This window comes from Sciurus vulgaris, assembly GCF_902686455.1.
Source record: "Sciurus vulgaris genome assembly, chromosome: 8".
Taxonomy (NCBI): domain Eukaryota; kingdom Metazoa; phylum Chordata; class Mammalia; order Rodentia; family Sciuridae; genus Sciurus; species Sciurus vulgaris.
In genome coordinates this window covers 136,907,459-136,933,039 of record NC_136468.1, presented here as the reverse complement: position 1 = coordinate 136,933,039, position 25,581 = coordinate 136,907,459, and the positions used below count along the sequence as shown (strand labels likewise).

The window sequence follows — 25,581 nt, the reverse complement described above, 5'->3', positions numbered from 1 at the left end:
TGCTTTCCTTCTCCTGGGCTCAGTTAATGCCTCTGGGAGAGGAGACGTGTTGGATCCAGCTCGTTTACTACCCAAGGTGCTGTAGGTGCTGCTGACAGTCGGGCCCTAGCCTCCGGCAGAGTTCCAAGCGGTGCCCCCAGAGACAGCGGCCTGCCTCCCGTTGGCACGGGCTGGTGGTGAGGCCGGCTGGGCAGAGGGAGGATCCAAACCGGTTTTTCGGTGCCTCGGGCTCCCTTCCCTGGCTACTGCCCGACCCAAGCTGCACCTCGGGGGTTCTGCACGGGGAGTCGGGTGGTGAGGGCAGTGTGCAGGTGGCTGTGGCGTCCTGTCCTGTCTGGGCCCCGGTCTCCAGCTGGGAGATGGGCAGTCGGTGTCCCGACGGCCTCCAGAGCTGCTGGGAGCTGGCGATGGGACGGTGGGGAAACTGCCTTCCAGAGGCGGGTCTCTGCAGAGTCCTTTGGGCCCTGACCTGGGAAGCCCCAAAGGCTGGGTTCTGGCCCTCGCTCTGTCCTGACCCCTCTGGGCTTCCTCACCTGCCTGCTGTAAATCCAAGGAAGGTTCACGAGAATAACAAGGCCACCACCATTTATTGAAGCACTACTGTTTGCCAGACCACCACGCCGACTCTTGAATCACAGTGTTCAGTTGTCACAACAGACCTTTGAGTAGGAGCGATCGTCTGTTTTTCAATTTAAATGTGCAGTATAACAAATAATTATGGAGCAAAGATGGGCCACTCCTTCTGGATGGTGGTAATTATCACCCCCATTTTACAGGTGAGGAAACTGAGGCCCAGAGAGAGAAGTGGCTTGCCCACACAGCCAACCAGAGGCAGGTGGGGAGCAGAATATAGATAGGGTGAGGTTTTAAGTCTACAAAATCATCTCTTGGGGCAGGTGTGGTGGCATACGTCTGTCATTCCAGTTACTAGGGAGGCAGAGGCAGGAGGATCTCAAGAGCAAAGCAGCCTCCGCAAACCCAGTGAGACCCTGTCGCTAAAAAAAAAAAAAAAACAAAGGGCTGGGGATGTGGATCAGTAGTTAAGTGCCCCTGGGTTCAATCCCCAGGGCTATAAAAAAATTTGGGGGGCTGGGTTAATCCTCCAGGAGAGGGGTTGGGCCAGGAGAGGGAGGCCGCAGACTTCGTTGAGGCTGAGGCTGAGGAATATCTCATTCCAGGCAGGGCTGCTTCTGGGTCCAGCCTCTGCTGGGAGGACAAGGGAAGAAGGACTCTGAGCCTCCTGGGGTAGGGGCTTCCTATCCTCAGGCCCAACCCTGTGCTAAACCTTCACATGGGTTATCTTTGAGCATCCTGTGACGTAGAAGGAAACTGAGGCTTAAAGTGGGAAGTGACTTGCCCAAGGTCACTGAGCCTGAAAGTATCATTTGGGTTTGTTTGAGTCCCAGGGATAAACCCAGGAGTGCTTAGCCACTGAGCCACCTCCCCAGCCCTATTTTATATTTTATTTAGAGACAGGGTCTCCCTGAGTTGCTTAGGACCTCACTAAGTTCCTGAGACTGGCCCTCGAACTCGTGAGCCTCCTGCCTCAGCCTCCAAGCCACTGGGATTACAGGTGTGCACTACTGCACCTGGCCGGAAGGGTCACTTGCAATTCACATATCATACAACTTGGCCTTTCCAAGTGTCCCGTCAGGGGTTCCTCAGTACATGCAGAGGTGAACGGACATGGCCACTAACTCCAGAATATTTCGTCACCCAGAAAGGAGCCCTGTACCCAGCAGCACACGGCACCCTGTCCCGGCCCCTGGCAGCAAGGAGCCTGCTTTCTGCCCGTGGATTCGCCTGTTCTGGGCATGTCGTGTGACTGGAACCCTGCCAGCCGGGCTTTTTATGTCTGCACGGCGAGTGCTCTTAACCTTTAAGCCACATTGCTTCCTAAAGGCTTCCACTCCAGGGCTGGGGGCCCCTGGGAACATGGGGACCCCAGCGGGAGATTGGAGGGGTGTTTGAGTGCAACTTCAGTCCCCCCGGGGCCTGCCAAGTGACGTGACGTCGTGGCCACACTGGCCTTGCCCTCCGTGGGGCCGGGTCCTGACTCACCAAGACCTGCCCCGCCTGGGTGGTGTGAGACCGAGGGGGACACCCTCGTGGGTGGGGGCGACCCCACAGGACACTGAGGCTCTGTGTGGCCGGGACAGGCGGCCAGTGTTCAGGCAGGAAGCGGGCTGGGCTGAGAGCCGCTAGGTAAACACGGACCGGGGAAGGTGCGGGCATGGCGTGGCGTCCCTGCTGCTGTCCGCCAGGGGCCTGGCAGCCACCGGGTCTCGCCAGGCCAAGGGGCCCGGCTCCCAGCCCAGTGGTGGCTGCCAGGTTCACCTCCCGGGCTCTGGGTCCAGCTGCTCTGCTTCCCTGGCAGCCAGATCTGCCTGGGTCTCTGTCCTGCTCGTTGGCTGTCCCCTGAGCAGCAGCGTATGGCCGCTGACCATGCTGAGTGTGCTCTGTGCCAGGGAACGGGCTGGGTGACACACTCACTTAAGCAGGTGGCTGCCTTAGAGGCAGGGGGCTGGAGATCTGGCAGTCTTCCTCCAGCCCCGCCCCCAGGTCCAGACACAGGCCTGGGGCCACACAGCTCCAGACCGGCTGCCCGCCTTGGACAAAGGGCTCTGCCCCTCTGAGCCCGCTGCCTCCTCTGCAAGGTCCCGGGGCACCTCTGGTGTTCCTCTGCCTCCAGCAAACACGGGGGTCCCACCCTCCAGCAGCTCCTTTCCCACCTGCATCACCCCCTCCAAGACCAAGCTCCTTCCTCTAGGGGACCCGACCCCACCCACCCATCTCTCCTGCCTCCCTGCCTCTCTTCTCTCTGTACCTCCAGCCTGGTCCTTGCGGCCCTTCTCTGCCCTTCTTTCCTGTTCCAGGTCACACCCCAGTTCCTAGGCCCCCCGCTCCTCGCAGCCTCCCCATCCCATCAGGATTAGTGCTGCCAAGAAAACGGACATTCACCCCTGCCCCAACCTGACTCCTCTTGATGCTGAATGCCCCGGGGCACAGGGAACATGAAGCAGTGCCTCCATCCTGGACCTCAAACTAGAGGGAGGAAGGAAGAAGGCTGAGTTTAAAAGTTGAATCCCAGTGACTCTGGAGGCTGAGGCAGGAGGATCATAAGTTGGAGGCCAGCCTCAGCAACTTAGCAAGACCCTGTCTCTAATATATATTCAAAAAAGGCTGGGGATGTGGCTCAGTGGTTAAGCACCCCGGGTTCAATCACTGTTACCAGAAAAAGAGAAAAAAAGTGTAATTATGGAAGGACTGGGGACTTGGCTCAGTGGTGGAGCGCTGGCCTAGCAGGGGTCCACCCCCAGTATCCCCCCATCCCTGTGCCCCATTAAAGATGGGACGGGAGAGAGTGGGAGCCAGCCTGAGAAGGAAGCCCCAGCAGGCAGAGGAAGCAGCCCTGGGGAAGGACCGAGCTGGGAGAAGCCTCCGCCTTCCCTCCTCGGCTGCCCTCAGAGTGCCTGCCTCTTTTATGTCCACCTGCCCTGTCCCCGCCCCTGCCGGTGCCCTGTGTCTTGCAAACAGGTGGTGCCCAATGGTTGCCTGTTGGGCCGGCCTAATCGATCACAGAGGGAGGGAGCTGAGAGGAAGCAGCTCCCTGCCACCCTCCCTGCGGTGGGGCAGCCCCGCGTGCCCAAACCTGCCCCCGGACTTAAGCAGCTTTCCTTGGTCGTGTCGTCAGGAGGTTGGGATTTGGCAGATTCGTGCCAGGGTTTCCATGAGCTCAGGCAAAGCACCCGTAACCTTGAGGAAGGCCCCTCCTTGCTGCAGGGGCCGGGGATGGAGGAGGGCGCCCTGGCCCCTGAACGGGAATCGTCCTGGAGACCCTGCCCCCCGCGCTCTGCAGTGCGGGTTGTTGGGGGGCGCGCCCGTGCCAGGCGCCCGCCTTGCTGCTGGTGGACTTCTACGGCCACCCTCAGTCCCCAGGGGCAGGTGAGGCAAGGCAGCTCGGCAAGGCGAGGGGCTCGCTCAGGCTCACCCGGCCGGTGCCTGGGAGCGACCTGGACCTGCGTGACGCCGGCACGCACGCTCCTCCGCGCCCAGGCCGGGGGCGCAGGAGCGGAATGCGGGGCCTGGGGCTGCGTCCTGGGAAAGCAGACAGGGAGACCTGGGGCTCGGCCGGCCGCCCAGTTCCAAATGCTTCCCCAGCCGAATGCCAGCCCCGGGGGATCCCACCGTCCTGTTCACGGGTGTGTCCCGGGACCTCGAGCGCGCCTGGCACGCACGCCACTCAATACACCGTTGTCAAATACCCGAACAGGAGCGGGTGGCTTCCGTCCCGCCCTGGCCCCGAGCTTCAGACCCTCCTTTTCTGCCCGTGGTGTCCCCAGCGGCCATCTGGGTGTGCCCTCCCATCTGGTGCATGCAGGAAAACATGGACAACGCCGCTCCAAAGGATGGCAGTCGCCAAGCCGTGGCGCGTGGGGTCGTACCCCCTCTTGCACGAGCGTCCTTGGCGCCCCCAGGGCTCACCCGGTGGCCGCTGGTGCTGCACCGCGGCAGAGGCTCTCCGGTGGGAGGCGTCGGGGAGCCCTCGGGGGGCCCTGGGGGACCTGCGCACGCCGGGCACACGGGCACGTGCTCACACACACACGCGCACGATGCGTGAGACACAGAGGAGGCCACACCAGGCGACCGCTCTCCTCCGGCCCCTTCCCCCGGCTGGCTCCGGGCTGGAATGTGTAATGACAGCCTTCAGGGCAAATTAGAACAGGGAGTGAGCGCTTCCCGGCCACAGAGGACAGGGCAGCAACGTTTGGGAAGGAAATTGCCACAGAGCAAAGGAGCCAGCCGAGCTCGTGCGTGTGCGTGTGTGTGTGTGTGAGAACCAGCACACTAGTGTGCTCACACTCCTGGGCCGCGGGGGTGGAAGAACTTTTTCAAGTCCTGCTGCCCTCTGGCTGGCCTACCAGCCTCAGTTTCCTCAGCTGTAAAGTGGAGCCAGTTCCTGGGCTGGGGGTTCAAGGAGGGAGGGGCTGGAAAATGCCAGTCTGTATAGTCCTGCACCCCTCGGGGAAGCAGGACCCTGTCCTCACTGCCCATGAGTAGATGTGACAAGAAGCAACATTCGTTAAGGGTCTCTGGTGCCCACAGGACACTGGGCCCCTGCCACATCCCACAAAGCCCTGCAAGATGGGAGCTGTTGTTGCAACCTCCATTTCAAAGGTAGAAACACTGAGGCTCGGAGATGAGAATAGGCTGGCATTTATAATCCTTAACTTCAAAGGATTACCTCAGCGCTCCAATGGGTTCCTGTAGGGGCGTCATGTGGTGACCAGCACCCAGGCCTTGTGCCGTAAACCGAGGGATCAGGGCATCCTACACTCAGCAACCAGCTGTCTGGATTTGAATCTCGCTCTGTTTCTAATGTGCTGTGTGGCCTCAGTCAAGTCACTTAACCTCTCTGAACCAGTTTCCTCATCTATAAAATGGAAATTACAGCAGTCCTAAATCCAGGGGGAAGGGTTTTAAAACCTTAGCCCTGTTGACATTTTGGTCTGTGTCTTTCTGTGGTTCAGGGCTGTCCCGTGTAAGACATTTTGTGACATCCCTGGCCTGGATCCACTAGACGCCAGTAGCTCTCTCCACAGAAACAGTCGAGACGAGCAAACACGTCCCCGCATTTCACCATTGTGGCAGGTCTAGTGCTGCAGGAGGATTGGGTGCCAACACAGGCATGAGGCCTCTAGTCGGGTGCCCGCCCAGTAAGAAGGCCCCAGGCACCATGGTGAGGGCAAATCATTTTGTGACTGTTATTTCATCATAACTGGAATGCCAGTCGTAGTCACCGTGTGACCTGCCCAAAGTGACCGTGCCCTGACCGGGAGGTGCCATGGTACAGGGCACAGCGAGGAGGGAGGTGTTGACGGCCCCCCCCTCCCCCACCTGGGGCCCCTATGGGGTGGGGAGGGGTGCGCCTGGGGGAGTCAGCCTGTCCCTCGACGCCTGGACCCCCACAGCAAGCCCCACCCTGCCTCCATGTGCCCCCCCAGCCCTGGAGAGCAAAGGCCAAAGTCAGGCAGCAGCCTCAAGGGGCGGGTCTGGGCCTCGCTCCCCTGCCTGGCAGGTGGATGGGACCTAAGGTCTCAGAGGTCCTACGAGGTGCTGGCCCTGAGTGGGTGCCTCTCATGCCTGAGGACCCCAGGAGGGGTGTGGTTACCCCCGTTTTACAGGTGGGAAAATGAAGGCTCGCTAGCTACTGCCTGCCCTACGCAGAAGCTGCTACGGTTGTACCCATTCTACAGAGAGGAAACTGAGGCTCTGTAGCTTGAGCAACCTGCCCGAGGCCATACTTCATGTAAAGATCAGAGCCGGGCTTAGAACCCAGACCCAAATGACTCCAAAGTCCAGGCTCTCCCTCCCTGTCCACACCCAGCGGGGAGCCAGCCCCCACCCCCATGTCCTGCTGTGGTGTCTCTACCTCTTTAGTCCACGGTTTTCCTCCAGGAAGCCACAAAACAAATAAGGTGGGAATCTGTTTGTCCCTCCACACATGCCATGGGGGTGGGGGTTGGGACACACAAGGGACCTCTCTTCAGACAGGTCCCTGCCTCCCAGGTGGGATGGAGAGAGTTCCAGGAAACTCGCCCTCCGTGCCCAGCTGCCTGGCCAGCACCTGGCCGCAGAGGGCCCTCCCCTCCCCTGCCCTGCTCCTGGCTGAGCCCCTGGGCCAGGAGCCTGAGAGACTTTCTCTCCCCACCAGCTGAGTGACTGTCCCTTCTGGCAGCCTTGGACTCCTTAGTGGGAAATGGGACCCAGTGGCACCTGTTCTTTCCTGGCGGGATGGGGTGGGGCCGGGGGGGCCTGAAGGACCCCTTCCTCTCTGGGTGCTCCCCGCCTGGGACCGAACTCTCCGGAATAAACCCGGGAGGTGGAGGGCCAGGGAGGCCGGCAGGGGAGGGGGTCTTGAGCTGGGAGCACTGTGGCCAGAGTCAACCAGCAGAGGGACGGCTGGCTCAGCCCCGGAGGGAGCCCAGTGCTGGAGAAGTCGACCAGAATCTGGGAGCCTCGTTTTCCGCTTCTGGAGACTTGGGATCACAACCTTGATGCCAGAGGAGGAAACCGAGGACCACTGGCCACGCAGCAGTGGATTTTCTGTGTGCCTGCCGGGTGGCTGTGTTGGGCACTGGCTGGCATCCTCTCAGCTCATTCTCCCCTGGGGCTTCGATGCCCCCATTGTACAGATGAGGAGACTGAGGCTGAGGAACGCTGACTGCCTCATGCCATGCGCTGGCTAAGGTGGAGGCTGGCTGTGGAGCCTGCTCTTGGGGCTCTGATGCTGGCTTCTTGGGTCAAGAGGAGGCGCTAGGCTCCAGGTTTGGCAACCCCGTGTGACTCCAAGGCCCTTTCTCCTCCCGCCCGTGCCCAGGGTCGCTGGGCCCCAGGCAGACCCGTGTCTCCAGGTTCCTGAAAGAGGCCCCTGTTGCATATCCCGCCTGGGGCTGGCGGCCAACCACATCTGGGAGTGGCCACCCCAGCCCCTGTCATTACAAGGGTGGCTTTGAAGCGCTGGCCGCAGTGCTGTTTGCCCACGGGGGAGGGGGCTTCCTGGAGCCCCTGCCGCCGGCCGGGCGCTGCTGACTCCTCTTTCTCTCCCCAGCAGGCTGAGCGGTGCCAGCATGGCAGATCCCAGCGGCGGCCCCCACGCAGGGCCCGCAGAGGCGGCCGACCCCCTCGGGGAGGAGAGTGGCGCCTCTGGCGGGGAGGCCTTCCCACTGTCCTCGCTGGCCAATCTGTTTGAGGGCGAGGACGGCTCACCTTCACCCTCACCTGCCGATGCCGGTCGTTCGGCGGGCCCTGGTGATGGGCGACCCAACCTACGCATGAAGTTCCAGGGTGCTTTCCGCAAGGGGGTGCCCAACCCCATTGACCTGCTGGAGTCCACTCTGTACGAGTCCTCGGTGGTGCCCGGGCCCAAGAAAGCACCCATGGACTCCCTCTTTGACTACGGCACCTATCGTCACCACCCCAGTGACAATAAGCGGTGGAGGAGGAAGGTCTTAGAGTGAGTACTGCCGGCTGCCGGTCTGTGTCTCCTCCTCTGTCCTGAAACACCCATCCATAGGTCCATTTTCCAGCCACGCCTGGGTCCACACATCTTCCACCAGTTCACTCCCTCACCTGTCCTCCATCATCCACCTACTCCTTTCTACACCTCTACCCAGCTAACTCTTCATTCATCCCTCAGAGTTTTTATTCACCGATTCACCCACCTACCCATCTCTCCACTTGCCTGTCCAACCACCCACACAACCAAACTTCCATTTGTTCATTATCAACCACTTATGTATCCATTCATTCATCCACTCACCCATCCATCCACCCATCCGTCCATCCATCCATCCATCCATCCATCCATTCATCCATCTACCCACCCATCCATCCATCCATCCACCCACGCACCCATCCATCCACCCATCCATCCATTCATCCATCTACCCACCCATCCATCCATCCATCCACCCACGCACCCATCCATCCACCCATCCATCCACTCATCCATCTACCCACCCATCCATCCATCCATCCACCCACGCACCCATCCATCCACCCATCCATCCATTCATCCATCCATCCTCCATCCACCCACCCATCCATCCACCCACCCATCCATTCATTCATCCATCTACCCACCCACCCATCCATCCATCCATCTACCCATGCACCCATCCACTCATCCATTCATCCATCCACCCACACACCCATCCATCCATTCATCCATCCATCCTCCATCCACCCCACCTATCCATCCACCCACCCATCCATCCATTCATCCATCTATCCATCCATCTACCCTTCCATCCATCCATCCATCCACCCACCCACCCACCCATCCATCTATCCATCTATCCATCCATCCACCCACCCACCCATCCATCCATCTGTTCATCTATCCATCCATCTACCCACCCATCCATGCACTCACCCACCTACCCATCCATCCATCCTCCATCCACCCACCCACCCCCTCATCCATTCATTCATCCACTCGCCCATCCATCCACCCACCCACCCACCTGTCCATCCACCCACCCACCTATCCATCCATTCATCCATCCACCCACCCATCCATCCATCCATCCATCCACCCATCCATCCATCCATCTATCCATCTATCCATCCATCCATGCACTCACCCACCTACCCATCCATCCATCCTCCATCCACCCACCCACCCACTCATCCATTCATCCATCCACCCATCCATCCACCCACCCACCCGTCCATCCACCCACCCACCTACCCATCCATTCATCCATCCATCCATTCACCCACCCACCCATCCATCCATTCATCCATCTATCCATCCATCTACCCTTTCATCCATCCATCCATCCATCCACCCACCCACCCATCCATCCACCCACCCATCCATCCATCCATCATCCATCTATCCATCCATCTACCCACCCATCCATGCACTCACCCACCTACCCATCCATCCATCCTCCATCCACCCACCCACCCAACCCACCCATCCATCCATTCATCCATCCATCCATCCACCCACCCACCCACCCATCCATCCATCTATCCATCTATCCATCCTCCACCCACCCACCCATCCATCCATCTGTCCATCTATCCATCCATCTACCCACCCATCCATGCACTCACCCACCTACCCATCCATCCATCCTCCATCCACCCACCCACCCCCTCATCCATTCATTCCATCCACTCGCCCATCCATCCCACCACCCACCCACCTGTCCATCCACCCACCCACCTATCCATCCATTCATCCATCCACCCACCCATCCATCCATCCATCCATCCACCCATCCATCCATCCATCCATCCATCCATCCATCCATCCATCCATCCACCCACTTATCCATCTATCCATTCATCTATCCACCCATCCATCTACCCATTCATCCATCCATCCATGCTGACACCCACCTTTCCTCTTGTCTATGATTTTTTCCCATCCACCCATCATCCACTTAAATATCTATCTACTCATCAATCCATCTGTTATCTGTCTAGCTATCTGCCCATACAACCAGCCTTCCATTCATCTACCATTTACTTATCCAAATGTCTATACATCTTCCAATCTACCCACTGCTTTATATTCCCTCCCTCCCTCCATCCCTTCCTTCCTTCCTTCCTTCCTTCCTTCCTTCCTTCCTTCCTTCCTTCCCTTCTTTTTCTTTTTCGGTGCTAGGGCTCAAGCCCAGGGCTCCTTGCCTGCCAGGAGTGCTCTAGCCCCAAGGCCTCCAGCCGCTGCTTCTGTTCCCCAGCCATTCAGCTATCGGTCCATTCAGAAACCACTCGTTCATTGCACTTCTAGCACTTGGAGCCCGCCTCCCCTCTCCTTCCTCCCTGCCCTCTTTCCCCTTTCTCTTTTTCTTCTAAACGCTGATTCATTCCCCAGCTGTCTGTTTCTTCATTTGCTTGGTCACTGATTCTTTCAGTTGTTCGTTCAGCCACCCATCCATCTGCTCATCCATCCACCTGTCCACTCCCTTTCTGCTCCTGGCACAAACCCCAGCTGTGCCCCTGCTCCGTCACCTTTATTCCTGACCACCCACTGGCTTTCCGGGGCTCCTCAAGAGTTGGAAGCTTCATTGGGCGTGATGGTTCAGGCTTGTAATCCCAGCGACCCGGAGGCTGAGGCGTGAGGATGGCAAGTTCAAGCCAGCCTCAGCAGCCTAGCAAGGCTCTGTCTCAAAATAAAAAATCAAAAGGACTGGGGATTCAACTCAGTGGTAAAGCACCTTCTGGGCTCAGTCCCCAGTGTCTCCCCACCCCACGACAAAAAAGCGTTGGAAGCCTCTTTCTCTTCAGTGAAGGAGGCCAGCTGAAAGCACAGCAGGACAATGAAGAGAGGCCCCGGTGGGCAGAGTGCCTGGCTCCTCTGAATTCTCTGCCAGACCTAGCTGGGACAGAGCCTCTGCACCCCCAGACTGCTTATCCACACCCCGTCCTCCCCTCGTGAGCTCTGCTGAGCTGAGCCCTGGAGCTCAGACTCAGGGGCACTGGTCTGGCCTCTGTGTTGGATTGTGTGGCGGCTGCAAGCCCAGGTGTCTCTCACCTGCAGACCTTTGCCTTGTGAGGTTCCACTCTCCTTCCTGGACCTCTTGGGGGTTCTGGGACTTCCCAAGCTTCTGGCTGTCTGGACGAGGGAGTAGCCTATGGAGAAGAGAGTAGCCTAGGAGGAGGAAATAGCCTTGGAGGAGGGAGTAGCCTAGGAGGAGGGAGTAGCCTTGGAGGAGGGAGTAGCCTGTGGGGATTCTGAGACTTCCTAAGCTTCTGGCAATCTGGAGGAGGGAGTAGCCTATGGAGGAGGGAGTAGCCTATGGAGGAGGGAGTAGCTTAAGAGGAGGGAGTAGCCTGGGAGGAGGGATTAACCTATGAAGGAGGGAGTAACCTAGGAGGAGGGAGTAGCCTAGCAGGAGGGAGTAGCCTATGGAGGAGGGGTAGCCTGTGGAGGAGGGAGTAGCCCATGAAGGAGGGATTAACCTAGGAGGAGGGAGTAGCCTATGGAGGAGGGAGTAGTCTAGGAAGAGGGAGTAACCTAGGAGGAGGGGTAGCCTGTGGAGGAGGGGATAGCTTGTGGAGGAGGGAGTAGCCTATGAAGGAGGGAGTAACCTAGGAGGAGGGAGTAACCCATGGAGGCTCCCTGCGAGCCCTTCTTGTTGCCCTCGTGTGTGTCATGGAGCGCGGTGCTGGAGTCTGGAGGCGTCCAGCCACCGTGACCACAAGCCTCTTCGGCTCATGGAGGGGCCGTTCCCCTTCCCAGTCCTTGCTCGGTTGAGTCTAACCCCGTCTTTATTCACCGAGTCGTGGATTCACTCAGTGATATTTCTTGAGCACCTACTGTGTGCTAGGCTGCGCGGTTGGGCCTGGGGCCCCTGAGGTGAGCCGCTGCGCAGAATGGCATCTTGAGTTTAGAGGGAGAGATGGGCGGTGAGCACGGGACAGGGGGCACAGTCAGGTCGGAGGTGGCGCCGAGGTCCAAGGGTCAGAGCCCCCCAGTCAACCTATAGGACAATCGGCAGGACCGCTGCTCACAGGGGACACTGAGGCCCAGGGCAGCAGTGTCCCCGCGCCCCTCCCCTGAGATCCTGTTGGAGCTGCTGTCTCTCCCTCGGACCCCGTTCCGGCCTCCCACCCTCTCCCACCTGGCGGGCAGAGCTGGAGACATTAGGAGGTGCTGGCGGAACAGGGTGTCTGAGCAGCTGAGCCCCCAAAGGCCACCCTGGGGGGTCTGGTGGGGGCAGCATTCTTTTTGTTCTGGGGATGGAGGTCCAAGTTCAGAGACAGATGGGATGGAGCCCCCTGGGTGCCTGCGTCAGAGGCCGCCGATGCCAGGAGCCCTTCCCAGAGCTGCCTGGGCGCTCCCCGCCCTCCGCCTGCCTCAGCTCTGTGGGTTGGCCTGGCCCCCTCCTCGCTCCTTTCTCCCTCCCACACTCTGCCTCCATCTTTCTCCTTCTCTTCACTGTCACTTAAATTCCAATTGCACCCTGTACGCGCAGGGCCCTGAGGTTCCTCCTCAGGCGCCCCAGGCTAGCCCTTTTCCCCCCGGAACCCAGCAAACGACAGGTGCCCAATTGCCGTTTGTTGAATGACTGAATGTCCCCAAGCCCTCCTCTTAGCATCTTTTTTTTTTTTTGGTACCAGAAATTGAGCCCAGGGGCGTTTAACCCTGGACTCACATCCTCAGCCCTTTCTACTTTTTATTTTGAGACAGGGGTGTTGTTAAGTTGCTTAGGGCCTCCTTAAGTTGCTGAGGCTGGCCTCCAACTTGCAATCCTCCTGCCTCAGCCTCCGAGTCTGTGGGTTTACAGGCATGCACCACCACACCTGGCTTAGCATCTGTTTTTTCCCCTTACTTTCTCTCTGTCCCCTTCTCTGCTAGCCACCTCTGGGCTGTGTCCTTTGTTGACCTGCCTCTGTGGCTCAGCTTCTCTGCCACACACACACAAGCTGCAGGCACAGGAAGCTCTCGTAAGAAAGGTCACCTCAGCTAACATTTATTGAGTGTTTCCTGGGTGGTGGGCCCTGGGCTAAGTACCTACTGGCCTGGCCTCATTTGTCTCAAATGTTTGTTGAATGAATGAGTGAGAGTTGGAAAGAATGAAGGAGATAATGCATGCTTTATCTTTCAGTTTGCTTTTCCTGTGTTTTCTCTCTGTCTTTCAGTCTGTCTGCCTTAGTGAGTATTCAGTATGTGACAGATGTTCGGATGGATGGGTTGGTGTGCGGTTGGATGTGGGTGGGTGAGTGGATGGATGGGTGGGTAGACTGATGGATGGGTGGATGGATGGGTGGGTGGATTGGTGGATAGGTGGATGGGTGGATGGGTATGTGGATGGATGGATGGATGGATGGATGGATGGGTGGGTGGGTGGATGAATAGCTGGACGGATAGATGGGTGGATGGATGGATTGGTGGATAGGTGGATGGGTATGTGGATGGATGGATGGATGGATGGGGGCGTGAGTGGATGGGTGGATGGATGGATCGGTGGCCATGTTGACAGATACGCAGGCGAATGGGTGAATGAATGGTTGATGGGTGGGTGGTGCATGGAGGGATGGGTGGATAGTGGGTGGGTAGACTTGTGTGTTTATTTCAGCTTGTCTGTCCCCCAACACACAGTAGGTCTGGCTGTAGTTTGCTGGATAAACAAGCTTGGTGTTTCCAGCTCTTCCCTTCCGTGTGGTCCCTCCCAAGGATTTGGGCTCCTGTCACCCCGTCCCTGGCCTCCTGGGTCAGGGCAGTGGGCAGGCAAGGGGAGAGCTTTTTGTCACCTCTGCATCCCCTTCAGGAAGCAGCCACAGAGCCCCAAAGCTCCTGCGCCCCAGCCGCCCCCCATCCTTAAAGTCTTCAACCGGCCCATTCTCTTTGACATCGTGTCCCGGGGCTCCACCGCTGACCTGGACGGGCTGCTCCCCTTCTTGCTGACCCACAAGAAGCGCCTGACTGACGAGGAATTCCGGGGTGAGCTCCCGGGGCGGCAGCGGGGCCTGGCAGGGGCGGAGGGAGGCTGGCAGTGGCGTCCCCTCTCCCCGCCGAGGCAGTGCTCTCCCGAAGAGACTGGACGGAAGACTGTGTGTCCTCCGCCGTGTTCCCCAACCTCTCTGGGCCTTGGCCACCTCCACTGGTGCACTCATTCCGTTCTTTCTTTGGAAGAGGTGAGCGTAGAGGAGGCTGCCCACACGGGTTAAATATCACAGCCAGTCCCTCCGGGGTGCGTGGCATCTCAAGCCTCGGTTTCTCCATCTGTAAAATGGTAGCATAGTCCTGGCCTCTAGGAGAGATCATCCTATGAAGTGCTGAGCACAAGACAGCTGGCCTCCTGGAGGCCCTGCTCCCTCTAGGGGGTCTCTGAGGGTCCGTGGGGCGAACAGGCGGCCTGTGCCTCTGCCCAGGAGCATCCCTGTTCCAGGCTCCCCTCCCTCGGCCGAAGCCCCCTCCCCATTGCCTGCTCTTTTGGCCTCCCTGAGAGTTCAGCCTCCAACCCTGTCCAGGACACCAGCTCCCTCCATGGCCCCAGGCCTTAGCTTCCACCGGTCAGCAGCCCCCATATGCTGGCTGCCAGGTGAGCCATAGTTAACTGGCCAAATGATCCCATGAATCAGTATAAAATGTCAAAATGGTGGCACTTGCCATAAAGAAGGGCCTGTCTCAGAAAGGACCACGATTGGTCTGTGGCTTAGGTCTAAGAAAGCTTCCAGAAAGTCAAGAGAGGCCATATTTTAAGACTTACGCAAATGAAGTGGCAAAACAGGGTGACCCCCGGGCATGGTGGCACACGCCTGTGATCCCAACTACTCAAGAGGCTGAGGCAGGAGGATTGCAAATTGGAGGCCAGCCTCAGCAACTTAGCAAGACCTTGTCTGAAAATTGGATTTTAAAAAGTACTGAGGTTTGTACAGGCTCAGGGGCAGAGTGCTTGCCTAGGACATGCAAGGCCCTGTACTCCCCCCCACCAGCAGCACAACGCAACCAAACCAAAACCAAACACCCCCCAAATGGCTTTGGAATCCATGGTTCACTTTCCACATAGACATTTATCAATTCAACTCTTAACATGGAACCAACACAATGCGGTGTCTTTGTGTCCATCAGTAGAGAATTTCTGGATTTATAAAAAAGATAGTCACTCTTGGTGCCTGGCTAGCCAAGGTGCCCTTGACTGGGGGCCCAAGCTTGGAGTCTTGGGAGGTTGAGGGTCCTTCCCGGCCCTCAGACTATCCCGGGGGCAGGGTGAGCAGTCTCCTTGGAGGTGAACGCCCCCAGCCCCCCAGTCTACTGCATTTGTCAGGCAAAATGGGGGTGGGGTGGGGCGGACGGCAGGGTAGAGGATCCTGTGGAACGGATGCTCCAGATGACAGTGGCCCCGGGCTGGGCTTGTGCGCGCTTCTGGCTCCCTTGTCTTCAGGGCTGAGTGGCAGCTCTTGGCTAGTCTGGGGACCCCAGATAGGTGTGTGTCTGTGCATAAGTGTGGGTGGGGGACTCTGCTGGGCTTGAGGGACAGGGACCTGAAGTTGCCGAGGTTGGGGGAGGGGAGGTCAACGTGGGGCTCACGATGCAATTGAGGCTGCAGAGCCTTTTGCCCGCTAAGGCGCCATCTCAGGTCCTGGGCCTACTTTTGTATTTGTAATTGTGTGTTCATTTTAGTAAATAGGACCCCGAATTGTCTAAACCTCCGGCCCCACAGAACCCGGCTCTGGCCCTGCATGTTTTTCTGGCTAGAGGCTGATGAGCTCATCTAATTTTCAAGGGAAGCCCCCACCAGCCCCACTCCCACCCTGCCCGAGTTTCACAAGCTCCAGTTTGGCAATTCTCAGCGTGGGGCCCCTGGCTCCTGCAGCAGCAGCCCCGCCGCCAGCGCAGCACCACTTCGCCCTCTGGTGGTCAAACCCTGGAACTGTGTGTCCTGCTCCTCTGGGAAATCACTGCTCCTGCATCTCATCCTCGGACTCCCAGGCTGGCCGGTCCCCTGCCCCACTCTAGCCTGTGCCTGTGGGTGTGGAAGCCCAAATCCAGGGTCCAGTTCCACCTATGGTTTGGAATTACCTGGTGCAATTAGCTCACGCCTTCATTGGGTACTTATTAACTCAGTCGATGATCATTGGGTACCGACCTACCTACTAAGTATCGGACACTGTGCTAGACTGGGTCCAACAGTGATGAGCTGAGGGAAGCAGAAGGGACCTTGCCTTCAAATTACTCCCAGACTACAAGGGGAGACTGGCGTGGACCAAGCAACCACCGAAATAAACACACAGTTACAAACCGTACTGGGTGTCAATAAGAGGCTGTATGGGAAGGTTTGAGCTACTCCTGGAAAATCTGGAAGAGCTTCCTGGAGGAGGTGACCCTTGATCTGTGTGAATGAGTTGTATTAGTCAGGTGAGAAGAGGAGCCAGGAGTGTTTCAGATCTGGGGGACAGTGCAGGGACGGCATGTGTTAAGGCCCTGTGGCCAGCTGCGATCAGAGTTACATCTCTGAGGTGACCACTACAGCTGGCTTGGGGAGAGTGGACGAAGGAAGGCGTCGGGGACTGGGGGCAACCAGGGAGAGGTCTTGGGCATGTGAGAGACAGTGGCTGGGCCCCCGTGGTGGCAGTGGAGACGGAGTGCTATGGGAGGATTAGAGACATAGGAGATGGAATTGACAGGACAGGCTGGCATGTACAGAGGTCCCCTGAGTTCAGACCTGTGTGTGGGGGTGTCTGTGTCTGCACAGAATCCCTGGGAGCCCTGGCCAGCTTTGGGGAGCAGATCCTCAACTGGAGTTAGTTATTCATTCAAGAAATGGTTATTTGGTGTCGGCTCTGGGCCGGGTGCCAGGGTCGGATGGGAAGCAACTGGAGAACAAGGCTCCCCGGGGGGCTGGGGCTGCAGTCGGAGTCCCCATAAGGCTTCCAGTTCGCCTGACACTTTCTGACATGGAGAGAGCTGGTTCCCGAAGTCGCCCCCCCGCACCCGGGAGACTGATGGGACCTTCGCGTTCACTGAGGGCTCCCGATCTGCCTGGTTCGGAGCTGGTCCATGAGTACGGATGAGTTCATTGATTTCCTTTCATAGCTTCGACTTAACTAGAAAGGAAACTAAGCAGAGAAAGGTTCACACCGTTGTCATTAGCACAGTCTTGTCCCAGACCCTGAGGTCTCTGGCTGCAGGATGGTCCCCTCAACCCGCACCTGTGTCTCGCGGGCGTGGGGAGTCCCTGTGCCCCCCCCGCGTGGCTCGGTCTGGTTGGCAGGGTTTTCTTTGAACGGACACATTCTTTTGAGATATAAATCAATCCCTGAAAAGGGAAAGAAACTGGCATAAGGGACATAGAAGTGAAGGGAGAGACGTCAGGGACCCACGGAACCCAGAGGAGTCTGAGCTCAGGAGAGGTTTGGTGGTGGATGAAGCTGTCAGCGTCGGGGCTGTGTCCGTGGAAACCCCGAGAAGCAGTCCCGCTCCTCCTAGGGCAGTTTCGCATCCTCTGTGCCTTCACACCACACTTGGGCAGTCTGGATGCCTCTCCTCCCCGGGAGAAGCACGACTGTAAATGCTTCACAGGAGCCCGGGTGCCGTGGCGCACGCCTGTAATCCTAGCATCTCGGGAGGCTGAGGCAGGAGGATCACGAGTTCAAAGCCAGCCTCAGCAACTTAGTGAGGCTCTAAGCAACTCAGCGAGACCCTGTCTCTAAATAAAATATAAAAAGGGCTGGGGGGTGTGGCTCAGTAGTTAAGCACCCCTGGGTTTAATCCCCGATACCGAAAAAAAGTAAACAAACATGGGAAAAGGATTCTGGGTTCCGGTAGGTGGGCAAATGCTATCTTGATCTCACAGGTTCATGGTCCCCACTAGCATAATAAAGGCTCTGAGAAGTCCTGCAGCAAAGAAATATGATTGGCACTCCTCCTCAGGCTAGGGGTGGAACTCGGGCCTCCTACATGTAAGCCAGTGCTCTGCCCCAGAGCGGCACCCCAGCCTGCTTACCTGTCTGACCCTGCAATCCCATATATTTGATTACAAAACCCTTTAAAATATTCCCCACAAATGTGATTAATTGAATAAATGCTCACCTACAGGCTGTGGCTGCCTACATTTCAAAGCCCTTCCGCCTGCATGAGTATTTGATGCCCTCGGTACCAACGATAGGCAGATAGAGTTGTCCTGCGTCCCCACCCGACGGACGAGGCACAGACTCAGCGGAGGGCCTGCGCCGCCTCCTGCTCTCTGCCCACTGCCCAGCAGTTCAGGGCCGCCGTGCTGAGCCCCGCCTCCTCCTGCACGTCTCTCCCCAGAGCCGTCCACCGGGAAGACGTGCCTGCCCAAGGCCCTGCTGAACCTGAGCAACGGCCGCAACGACACGATCCCCGTGCTGCTGGACATCGCGGAGCGCACCGGCAACATGCGCGAGTTCATCAACTCGCCCTTCCGCGACATCTACTACCGAGGTGCGCGCGGGGCTGGGCAGGGGCGCGGGGTGAAGGCAGAGCACCTTGTCTGATCCCCTGGGAGCGCTGTTGAGTGAATGAGTGAGTGACTGAGGGGACAGACAGGGGAACCGTCCTTCCACTTTGATGGGTTTTGTGGCGGAATCAAAGACTCTGAGATTGGGGTGCATCGAGCCTAGCGATCCGCCAGCCTGGGATTCTGCACTTCCGAAGTGTGGGTGCCTGACATTCTGGGGCTCCTCGGGATGCGTCTATGAACCAGCAGCTTTGGGTGGCGAAGGCGCAACTGGCTCTCAATTCGGAGCTTCTAAGAATCAAAGCTGGCATTCAGAATGCAGGGTGCTAAGATTCTAAGTCCATGAATTTTATATCCCAAGTCAAAAATTCCGTGAGTCAAGATGCCATTTCTTCTAGGATGAAAGCAGCGGGTGCTTCTGGAAAGTTCTCAACTTGGGAATCCCGCAAGTTGGGCATCCTTGGAATATAAATTCTGCTACAATGCAGCAAATCTGGGGCTTCGTGCACCCCAAATTCCACACCCCAGGGACGTCTGAGGCTCTGGTTGCGCGGGCTCTGGCCTGTGAACCCCACTCTATCCCCGCCGAGCTGATCTAGTGGGGCCTCTGCCCTACTGGAGCCCTGGATGACTGTCACCCCTCCCCCAGGCCAGACCGCCCTGCACATTGCCATCGAGCGTCGCTGTAAACACTACGTGGAGCTCCTCGTGGCCCAAGGAGCCGATGTGCATGCGCAGGCCCGCGGGCGCTTCTTCCAGCCCAAGGACGAGGGTGGCTACTTCTACTTCGGTGAGGCAGTGCCTGGTGGGGCCCAGGGCTCACGGGAGGAGGTTGGGGCTAGGGGACAGGGTGTGCGGGTGGGTGGCCACATCCCTGAGGACCTTTGGAGCTGGGCTGGCCAAGGGCTGCATTTGGGTCTTGCTCTCCAAGACCGCAGTGTAGAGTCAGGGACCTGAGTTCAAATCCTGTCTGCTAATTCCCAGCCCTGTGACCTCCCCTTCCTGTGCTGCGGCCTCCTCCTCTGTGTAGTAGCATCAGGAGGAGCCTCGGACTGTGACGGGGTGTCAGCACCCCGCACCTTATCGTGTGTACCCTTTAATCTGACTTACCCTGGAACCAGTGGCCGGATCGTGGGGCCCAAATCCCATTGCTTCCATATTGCCACAGTTGGAACAAAATATTTTGAATGTCACCCCTACTTGCAGGCGCATGTTATGTATGTGGGGATCAGAGACAAGAGTCCCACAGAGTTCCAGCCCCGCAGCCTCCAATCGTGTGGCCACGCCCCCAATAGCCACACCTCTGCAGCCTCCAGCCACGTGGCCACGCCCCCAATAGCCACACCCACCTCCAAGCATCACCCAGGAAGACGCTCAGCGGCCCCGGGGCTGTAGGCGCTGTGTGCATCTGTGCCCAGGCGGCCCTGTCCCCTGAGTATCTGCAGGCAGAACCCCACCCTGGGCCCCTTTCAGTGACCATCTGTCCTGGCCCACAGGGGAGCTGCCCCTGTCGCTGGCCGCGTGCACCAACCAGCCTCACATCGTCAACTACCTGACGGAGAACCCCCACAAGAAGGCGGACATGCGGAGGCAGGACTCACGGGGCAACACCGTGCTGCATGCGCTGGTGGCCATAGCTGACAACACCCGTGAGAACACCAAGTTCGTCACCAAAATGTACGACCTGCTGCTGCTCAAGTGTGCCCGCCTCTTCCCCGACAGCAACCTGGAGGCCGTGCTCAACAACGATGGCCTCTCTCCCCTCATGATGGCTGCCAAGACGGGCAAGATTGGGGTGAGTGGGAGCTGACTCATCTACCTCTACCCCTCAACACACACACGCACACACGCCCACACAGGAGGGTGTGACTGGCATTCATCCTGCCAACCCGAGTGTGCAGACCGCTTAGCTCAAGAACCTGTTATGGCTCCCTACTGTCCAGCCAAGCAATTCAAGTTCATCTCAGAGCCTCTCATCTCTTCCCACCTCATTAGATGCTCACCTCCCTACTCTCACCAGTCAGGATAAGCTGCTGATATAAAAATGAGTCCCAGGGGCTGGGGATATAGCTCAGTTGTAGAGTGCTTGCCTTGCAAGCACAAGGCCCTGGGTTCAATCCCCAGCACCACAAAAAAATAAATAAATAAATTTTAAAAATGAGTCCCAGAGCTGGGTGTAGTGGCGCACACCTGAAATCCCAGCTACTCAAGAGGCCAAGGTAGGAGGATCACAAGTTTGAGACCAACTTTAATAACTTAGCAAGACCCTGTCTCAAAATAAAAAGTAAAAAGGACTGGGGATGTAGCTCAGTAGTAAAGCACCCCTGGGTTCAATCCCCAGTACCCCCCAAACAAACAAAAAAACCCCCCAAAAACAAAGATTGAGTTCCAGGGCCTTAGCCCTGCAGTCCTTCCAGCCCCTAACCACTGAGCACCCCACAGCAGTGTCTTCCTTCCTCTGATCCTCACAGCACAAGGCCTAGAGCAGGGTTTCCTTCCTTTCTTCCTTCCTTCCCTCTCTCCCTCTTTCTTTCTTTCTTTCTTTTTTTTTTTTTTTTTTTGGTATGGGGGATTGAACCCAGGGGTACTTAACCACTGAGCCACCTCCCCAGCCCTTTCTATATTTTATTTAGAGACAGGGTCTCACTGAGTTGCCCAGGGCCTCGCTAAGTTGCTGAGGCTGGCTTTGAACTCCCGATCCTCCTGCCTCAGCCTCTGGTGCCATTGGGATCACAGGCGTGCACCACCACGCCCAGCTTCAGCCAAGGTCTCGAGGCTGCAGAGAAGGCCTATGTTTAAATTCTGGCTGTGCCCTAGGACGAGACCGTGTGACCCTGGGCAATTCCCAGCCCCCTTTGTGCCTCAGCTTCCCTGTGTGTGAGCCCAAGATAACAGGGGCGTAATAGGACCAAGGTGCTGCAGAGATCCAGCTGCGGCTGCTCCAAGGCCTTGAAGAAGGTGCTCACTGCCGTCATTGCCGTGCTTAAGGCTGGCCTGGGCTGACGGAGTGTGGCCTCGGGAAGCCCTTTGTTCCTCCCAACTTCTTGGCTCGTCTGTGAAACAAGATGGGAAGAGTAAGAATTAAATAAGGGGGCGAGCAGAGCGGCCCAGCCAGCCGCCAGGCCTCCGTTCATGTTTTCTCCATGCTCTGGAGGGCTGTGCCTGGCCTGCAGGGTCCTTTGGACGTGAAGGGCTGAGCATCGGGGCCCCTCCCCTGGGTTCTCTGACCTCACTTCCTGCTCCTGTGCAGATCTTTCAGCACATTATCCGGCGAGAGGTGACAGATGAGGACACACGGCACCTGTCCCGCAAGTTCAAGGACTGGGCCTACGGGCCTGTGTATTCCTCGCTGTACGACCTCTCCTCCCTGGACACGTGTGGGGAAGAGGCCTCTGTGCTGGAGATCCTGGTCTACAACAGCAAGATCGAGGTGGGCACCGGGCAGGGCCAGGGGAGGCCGGGGGCGGGGGTAGGTGTCTGTGACCCAGAGTGGCGGGCCTGTTGCCTAAGCGCAAGAGAAGGTGCCAATGAAGAGCCCAGAATGCTGTCCGGCATTTAGCAAAGTGACCAAGGCTTGTGCGACAGGGAGGGCTTGGTTGGGATCCTGGCTCTGTCACCTCCATGTTGTGTGACTCACGACGAATCACTGAACCTCTCCAGGTCGCAGCTTGCTCATTTGCAAACTGAAGAGAAGGATAATGTATATCCCAAAGGGTTGGGGGAGGACCACATGGGTTTATTTTAGACCTGCCTGGCATGGATTAGACATTATGCGTCGGCTATTATCATTAGCGGCCCTTCTACAAAGTGGTGAAAGTCCTTCTTTTTCACTTAGAAGTGTTTCACGAACATCATTCTGTGCCGTTGAGTATTCTCATGCCGCACCATTGCTGGGTGTAAATGCAACACGTTCTAATGACCCTTCTTTTCTCCTCCCGGTTGCTTGGGTTTAGTATCTTTAACTATGAGGAATATGCTTCAGTAGTATCTTTATGGCTTTATTGTCACACAAATCCATGGTTATGAAGATTTTCAAGTCATTAGAATGGATGATATTCAAATGGGGCAGAAAATGCTGGAATGGGTACAAATGGTCCCCCTTTCAGTTCTGCCCTGTGGCTTACTGGCTCTGTGAACTTGGCTTCCCTTGCAGGACCTCACATCCCTCATTCTTGAAATTAGTGATCAACTTGATTTAGATCTGGGTTTGCAGGTTTAGAAAACTGATTGATTGGCCGTGTCTACCAGGCAAGGGCATAGAGCACTGTTGTGCAGGATCAACTACTGATGTCTGTTCTGGGCTCAGAACTGGAGTATTGTGATGAGTCCATCATTTAGCATCGTTGAGCTAAATTTCCCTGTCCTGCTCCCTGAATCAGAATTTCTGAGGATGGAGCCCAGGAATTTTTATTCTTATTTTTAACAAGCTACAGAAGTGATTTTTGCTGCCAGTGACTCAATGCTATTCACAGATTGGAATTTGAAGATAGTGTTCATATATTTTATTTTATTTTATTTTTTGGTCCTGGGGGTTGAACCCAGGGCCACTCTACTGCTGAGCCACATCCTCAGTTCTTTTTTCTTCTTTATTTTGAGACAGGGTCTTGGTAAGTAGCTTAGGGCTAAGTTTTGCTGCGGCTGGCTGGCTCGAATTTGCAATCCTCCTGCCTCAGCCTCCTGGTGGGTGTTGCTTCTTTTTTTTGGTGGGGGGGGTGTTGGGGATTGAACCCAGGGCCTTGTGCTTACAAGGCAAGCACTCTACCAACTGAACTATCTCCCCAGCCCCCGCTAGATGTTCTTTAAGGAGCTTTTCAGCTCTGGTTCTATGGTACTAGAATGGGGTGGAAGGGGTAAGTTGAGGCACGACTGGGCAGAGACCTGAATGCTCAGCCCAGGAGTTTGAGCAGAGAAAATCCTGGGCAGAGCTAAGAACAGGTGGGGTAGGGAAGTGCTCTGGGGCAGAGGTGGAGGAAGGTGCACTGGAGTCCACCCGTGTGGATGCCCAGCATCAGAAGATGACCGCGACCTTCTTGCCTCTCACAGAACCGCCACGAGATGCTGGCCGTGGAACCCATCAATGAACTGCTGCGGGACAAGTGGCGCAAGTTCGGGGCCGTCTCATTCTACATCAACGTGGTCTCCTACCTGTGTGCCATGGTCATCTTCACGCTCACTGCCTACTACCAGCCACTAGAGGGCACCGTGAGTGCTCGGGGGGGTGCCGGGAGGGCGGCCCAGGACCGGACCCCAGAGGGCTTGGGAACAGGTGCAGGAGGTGCCCCTACCCCCAGGTGGCTCTGAGCTGGGAGGCCAGGAGGAAGAAACCGACGGAGGAGGTGGCGCGGGACGCGGGTGAGGGGCGGGTGAGGACCCTGTGCCCTGCTCTGCAGCCGCCCTACCCTTACCGCACCACCGTGGACTACCTGAGACTGGCAGGGGAGGTCATCACGCTCTTCACCGGGGTCCTGTTCTTCTTCACCAACGTGAGTGCTTGGCCCCCGAGCCACCAGCTGCCCGGCCTCCTCCTCCTGCTCCAATCCTGTGTTCTCTTCTGCAGCCAAGAGCCCAGGTCCCTTCTCTGTCCCGTGCTCTGCCTCCCTCTCCTCTGTCCCTTCCTCTCTCCTGCCCTCGACCTTCTTCCTGGCTCCACCTGTCACGGGCTCCCTTCCTCCCCTCCTTCAGATCAAAGACTTGTTCATGAAGAAATGCCCTGGCGTGAATTCTCTCTTCATCGATGGCTCCTTCCAGCTGCTGTAGTGAGTCGAGTTCCCTGGACAGCTGCTTCTGGGTGGAGATGGTAGGGTTGTTCGGTCAGGCCATCCAGGGTGGGAGAAGAGGTAACCCTATGACGAGTGAATTCGTTCCACCGGGCAGCACGAATCCAAATTCAGGACAAGGCCAGTGTCAGGCAGTAGAATCTTCTGGTTAAAGAAATATCCTGGTTGCTAAGGAGTTCCCATATTTACCAAAATTATAGAAATAATTTTAACCTTTTTTTTGCCAGTGATGGATTGCTAATGTCTGCCTGGAGTGCCGTGTCTGAGAAGGATTTTGAAACTGTGTTTAGTGGGAAAGAGAGCTGTGATTGATTAGTGATGCCTGCATTGGGCACAGGATTTGAGAATTACTGCCCGTCTGCTACCTCTTTTCCCTTCCCCATAAAACTGCGAGACAGTGAGAGTCACTCGGCCACAAACTCTCCAGTGAACACCATTAAATCTTTCTCTAGTGATTCCAGAGGGCATCATTTTGGAATCTCTTAGTGCCTCGGGGACATTACATGTACATTAATTGCTAATTAATTAACATTCTGTTAGCAGAGCACTCAACACTGGGGAACCCAGCTAATTCGTTCCGTGTGTCTTTTGAGGGTCTAGATGACATTGGGATAGTCTGGTGCACTGGAGGGCTTGGGGACATGTCTCCCCCTCCAGGGCCTCACTGTCGCCTCTCCCTCTGGCCCCCCCCATGGCCTCTGCTGCCCTGTAGCTTCATCTACTCGGTGCTGGTGATTGTGTCCGCGGCCCTCTACCTGGCGGGGATCGAGGCCTACCTGGCTGTGATGGTCTTTGCGCTGGTCCTGGGCTGGATGAACGCCCTGTACTTCACCCGCGGGCTGAAGCTCACGGGGACCTACAGCATCATGATCCAGAAGGTAGGGGGCGGAGGGTCCTCTGGGCTTAGGTGTCCCTGGAGGGAGTCTGACAAGTCACATGCGGGTCTTAGGTGCCTGCTGACCTGAGGCCGTGGCACTGTGGGGGCAGCAGGGACGGGTCTGGGCCTGGGAGACGGAAAGCAAGAGACCGTTGTCTCCTCTTTGCCTCCCTGTGATCCGCTGGGGGCTTTAGATCCTCTTCAAAGACCTGTTCCGCTTCCTGCTGGTCTACCTGCTCTTCATGATCGGCTATGCTTCAGGTGAGCGCGGGGAGCCCTGGGGGAGGGGTGGCCAGGGCCTGGCGGGCTGGCAGAGCTCTCACTGTGCGCTGACCGGGCGGGTCCCGTCCTCCCCATGAGCCTGCGAGACAGCTGCCTTTATTCTCCCCTTTCCCAGATAAGGAAACTGAGGCTCAGAAAGGTTAGATAAGTTGCCCAACCTCAAAAGTTAGCATGTGATTAAGCTGGTGTAGCA

General features: G+C 57.2%; 1 protein-coding gene across 4 annotated transcripts in view; it reads left to right on the top strand.

The window, feature by feature from the left end:
- Nucleotides 1-25,581, top strand: part of TRPV4 (transient receptor potential cation channel subfamily V member 4) — a 37,812-nt gene that overhangs the window by 5,593 nt on the left and 6,638 nt on the right. For 3 of the 4 annotated variants that reach the window (XM_079151313.1, XM_079151314.1, XR_013765755.1), the window contains 11 exons: nucleotides 7,613-8,017; nucleotides 13,797-13,969; nucleotides 18,284-18,436; nucleotides 19,102-19,242; nucleotides 19,949-20,247; nucleotides 21,703-21,882; nucleotides 23,496-23,654; nucleotides 23,843-23,935; nucleotides 24,135-24,208; nucleotides 24,942-25,107; nucleotides 25,301-25,367. In XM_079151313.1, the coding sequence (XP_079007439.1) occupies nucleotides 7,632-8,017; nucleotides 13,797-13,969; nucleotides 18,284-18,436; nucleotides 19,102-19,242; nucleotides 19,949-20,247; nucleotides 21,703-21,882; nucleotides 23,496-23,654; nucleotides 23,843-23,935; nucleotides 24,135-24,208; nucleotides 24,942-25,107; nucleotides 25,301-25,367 (1,891 nt within the window). In that variant the 5' untranslated portion in view covers nucleotides 7,613-7,631. Of the gene's footprint in view, nucleotides 1-7,612; nucleotides 8,018-13,796; nucleotides 13,970-18,283; nucleotides 18,437-19,101; nucleotides 19,243-19,948; nucleotides 20,248-21,702; nucleotides 21,883-23,495; nucleotides 23,655-23,842; nucleotides 23,936-24,134; nucleotides 24,209-24,941; nucleotides 25,108-25,300; nucleotides 25,368-25,581 lie in introns of those variants that run through there. The other variant, XM_079151315.1, reaches the window with a different exon arrangement.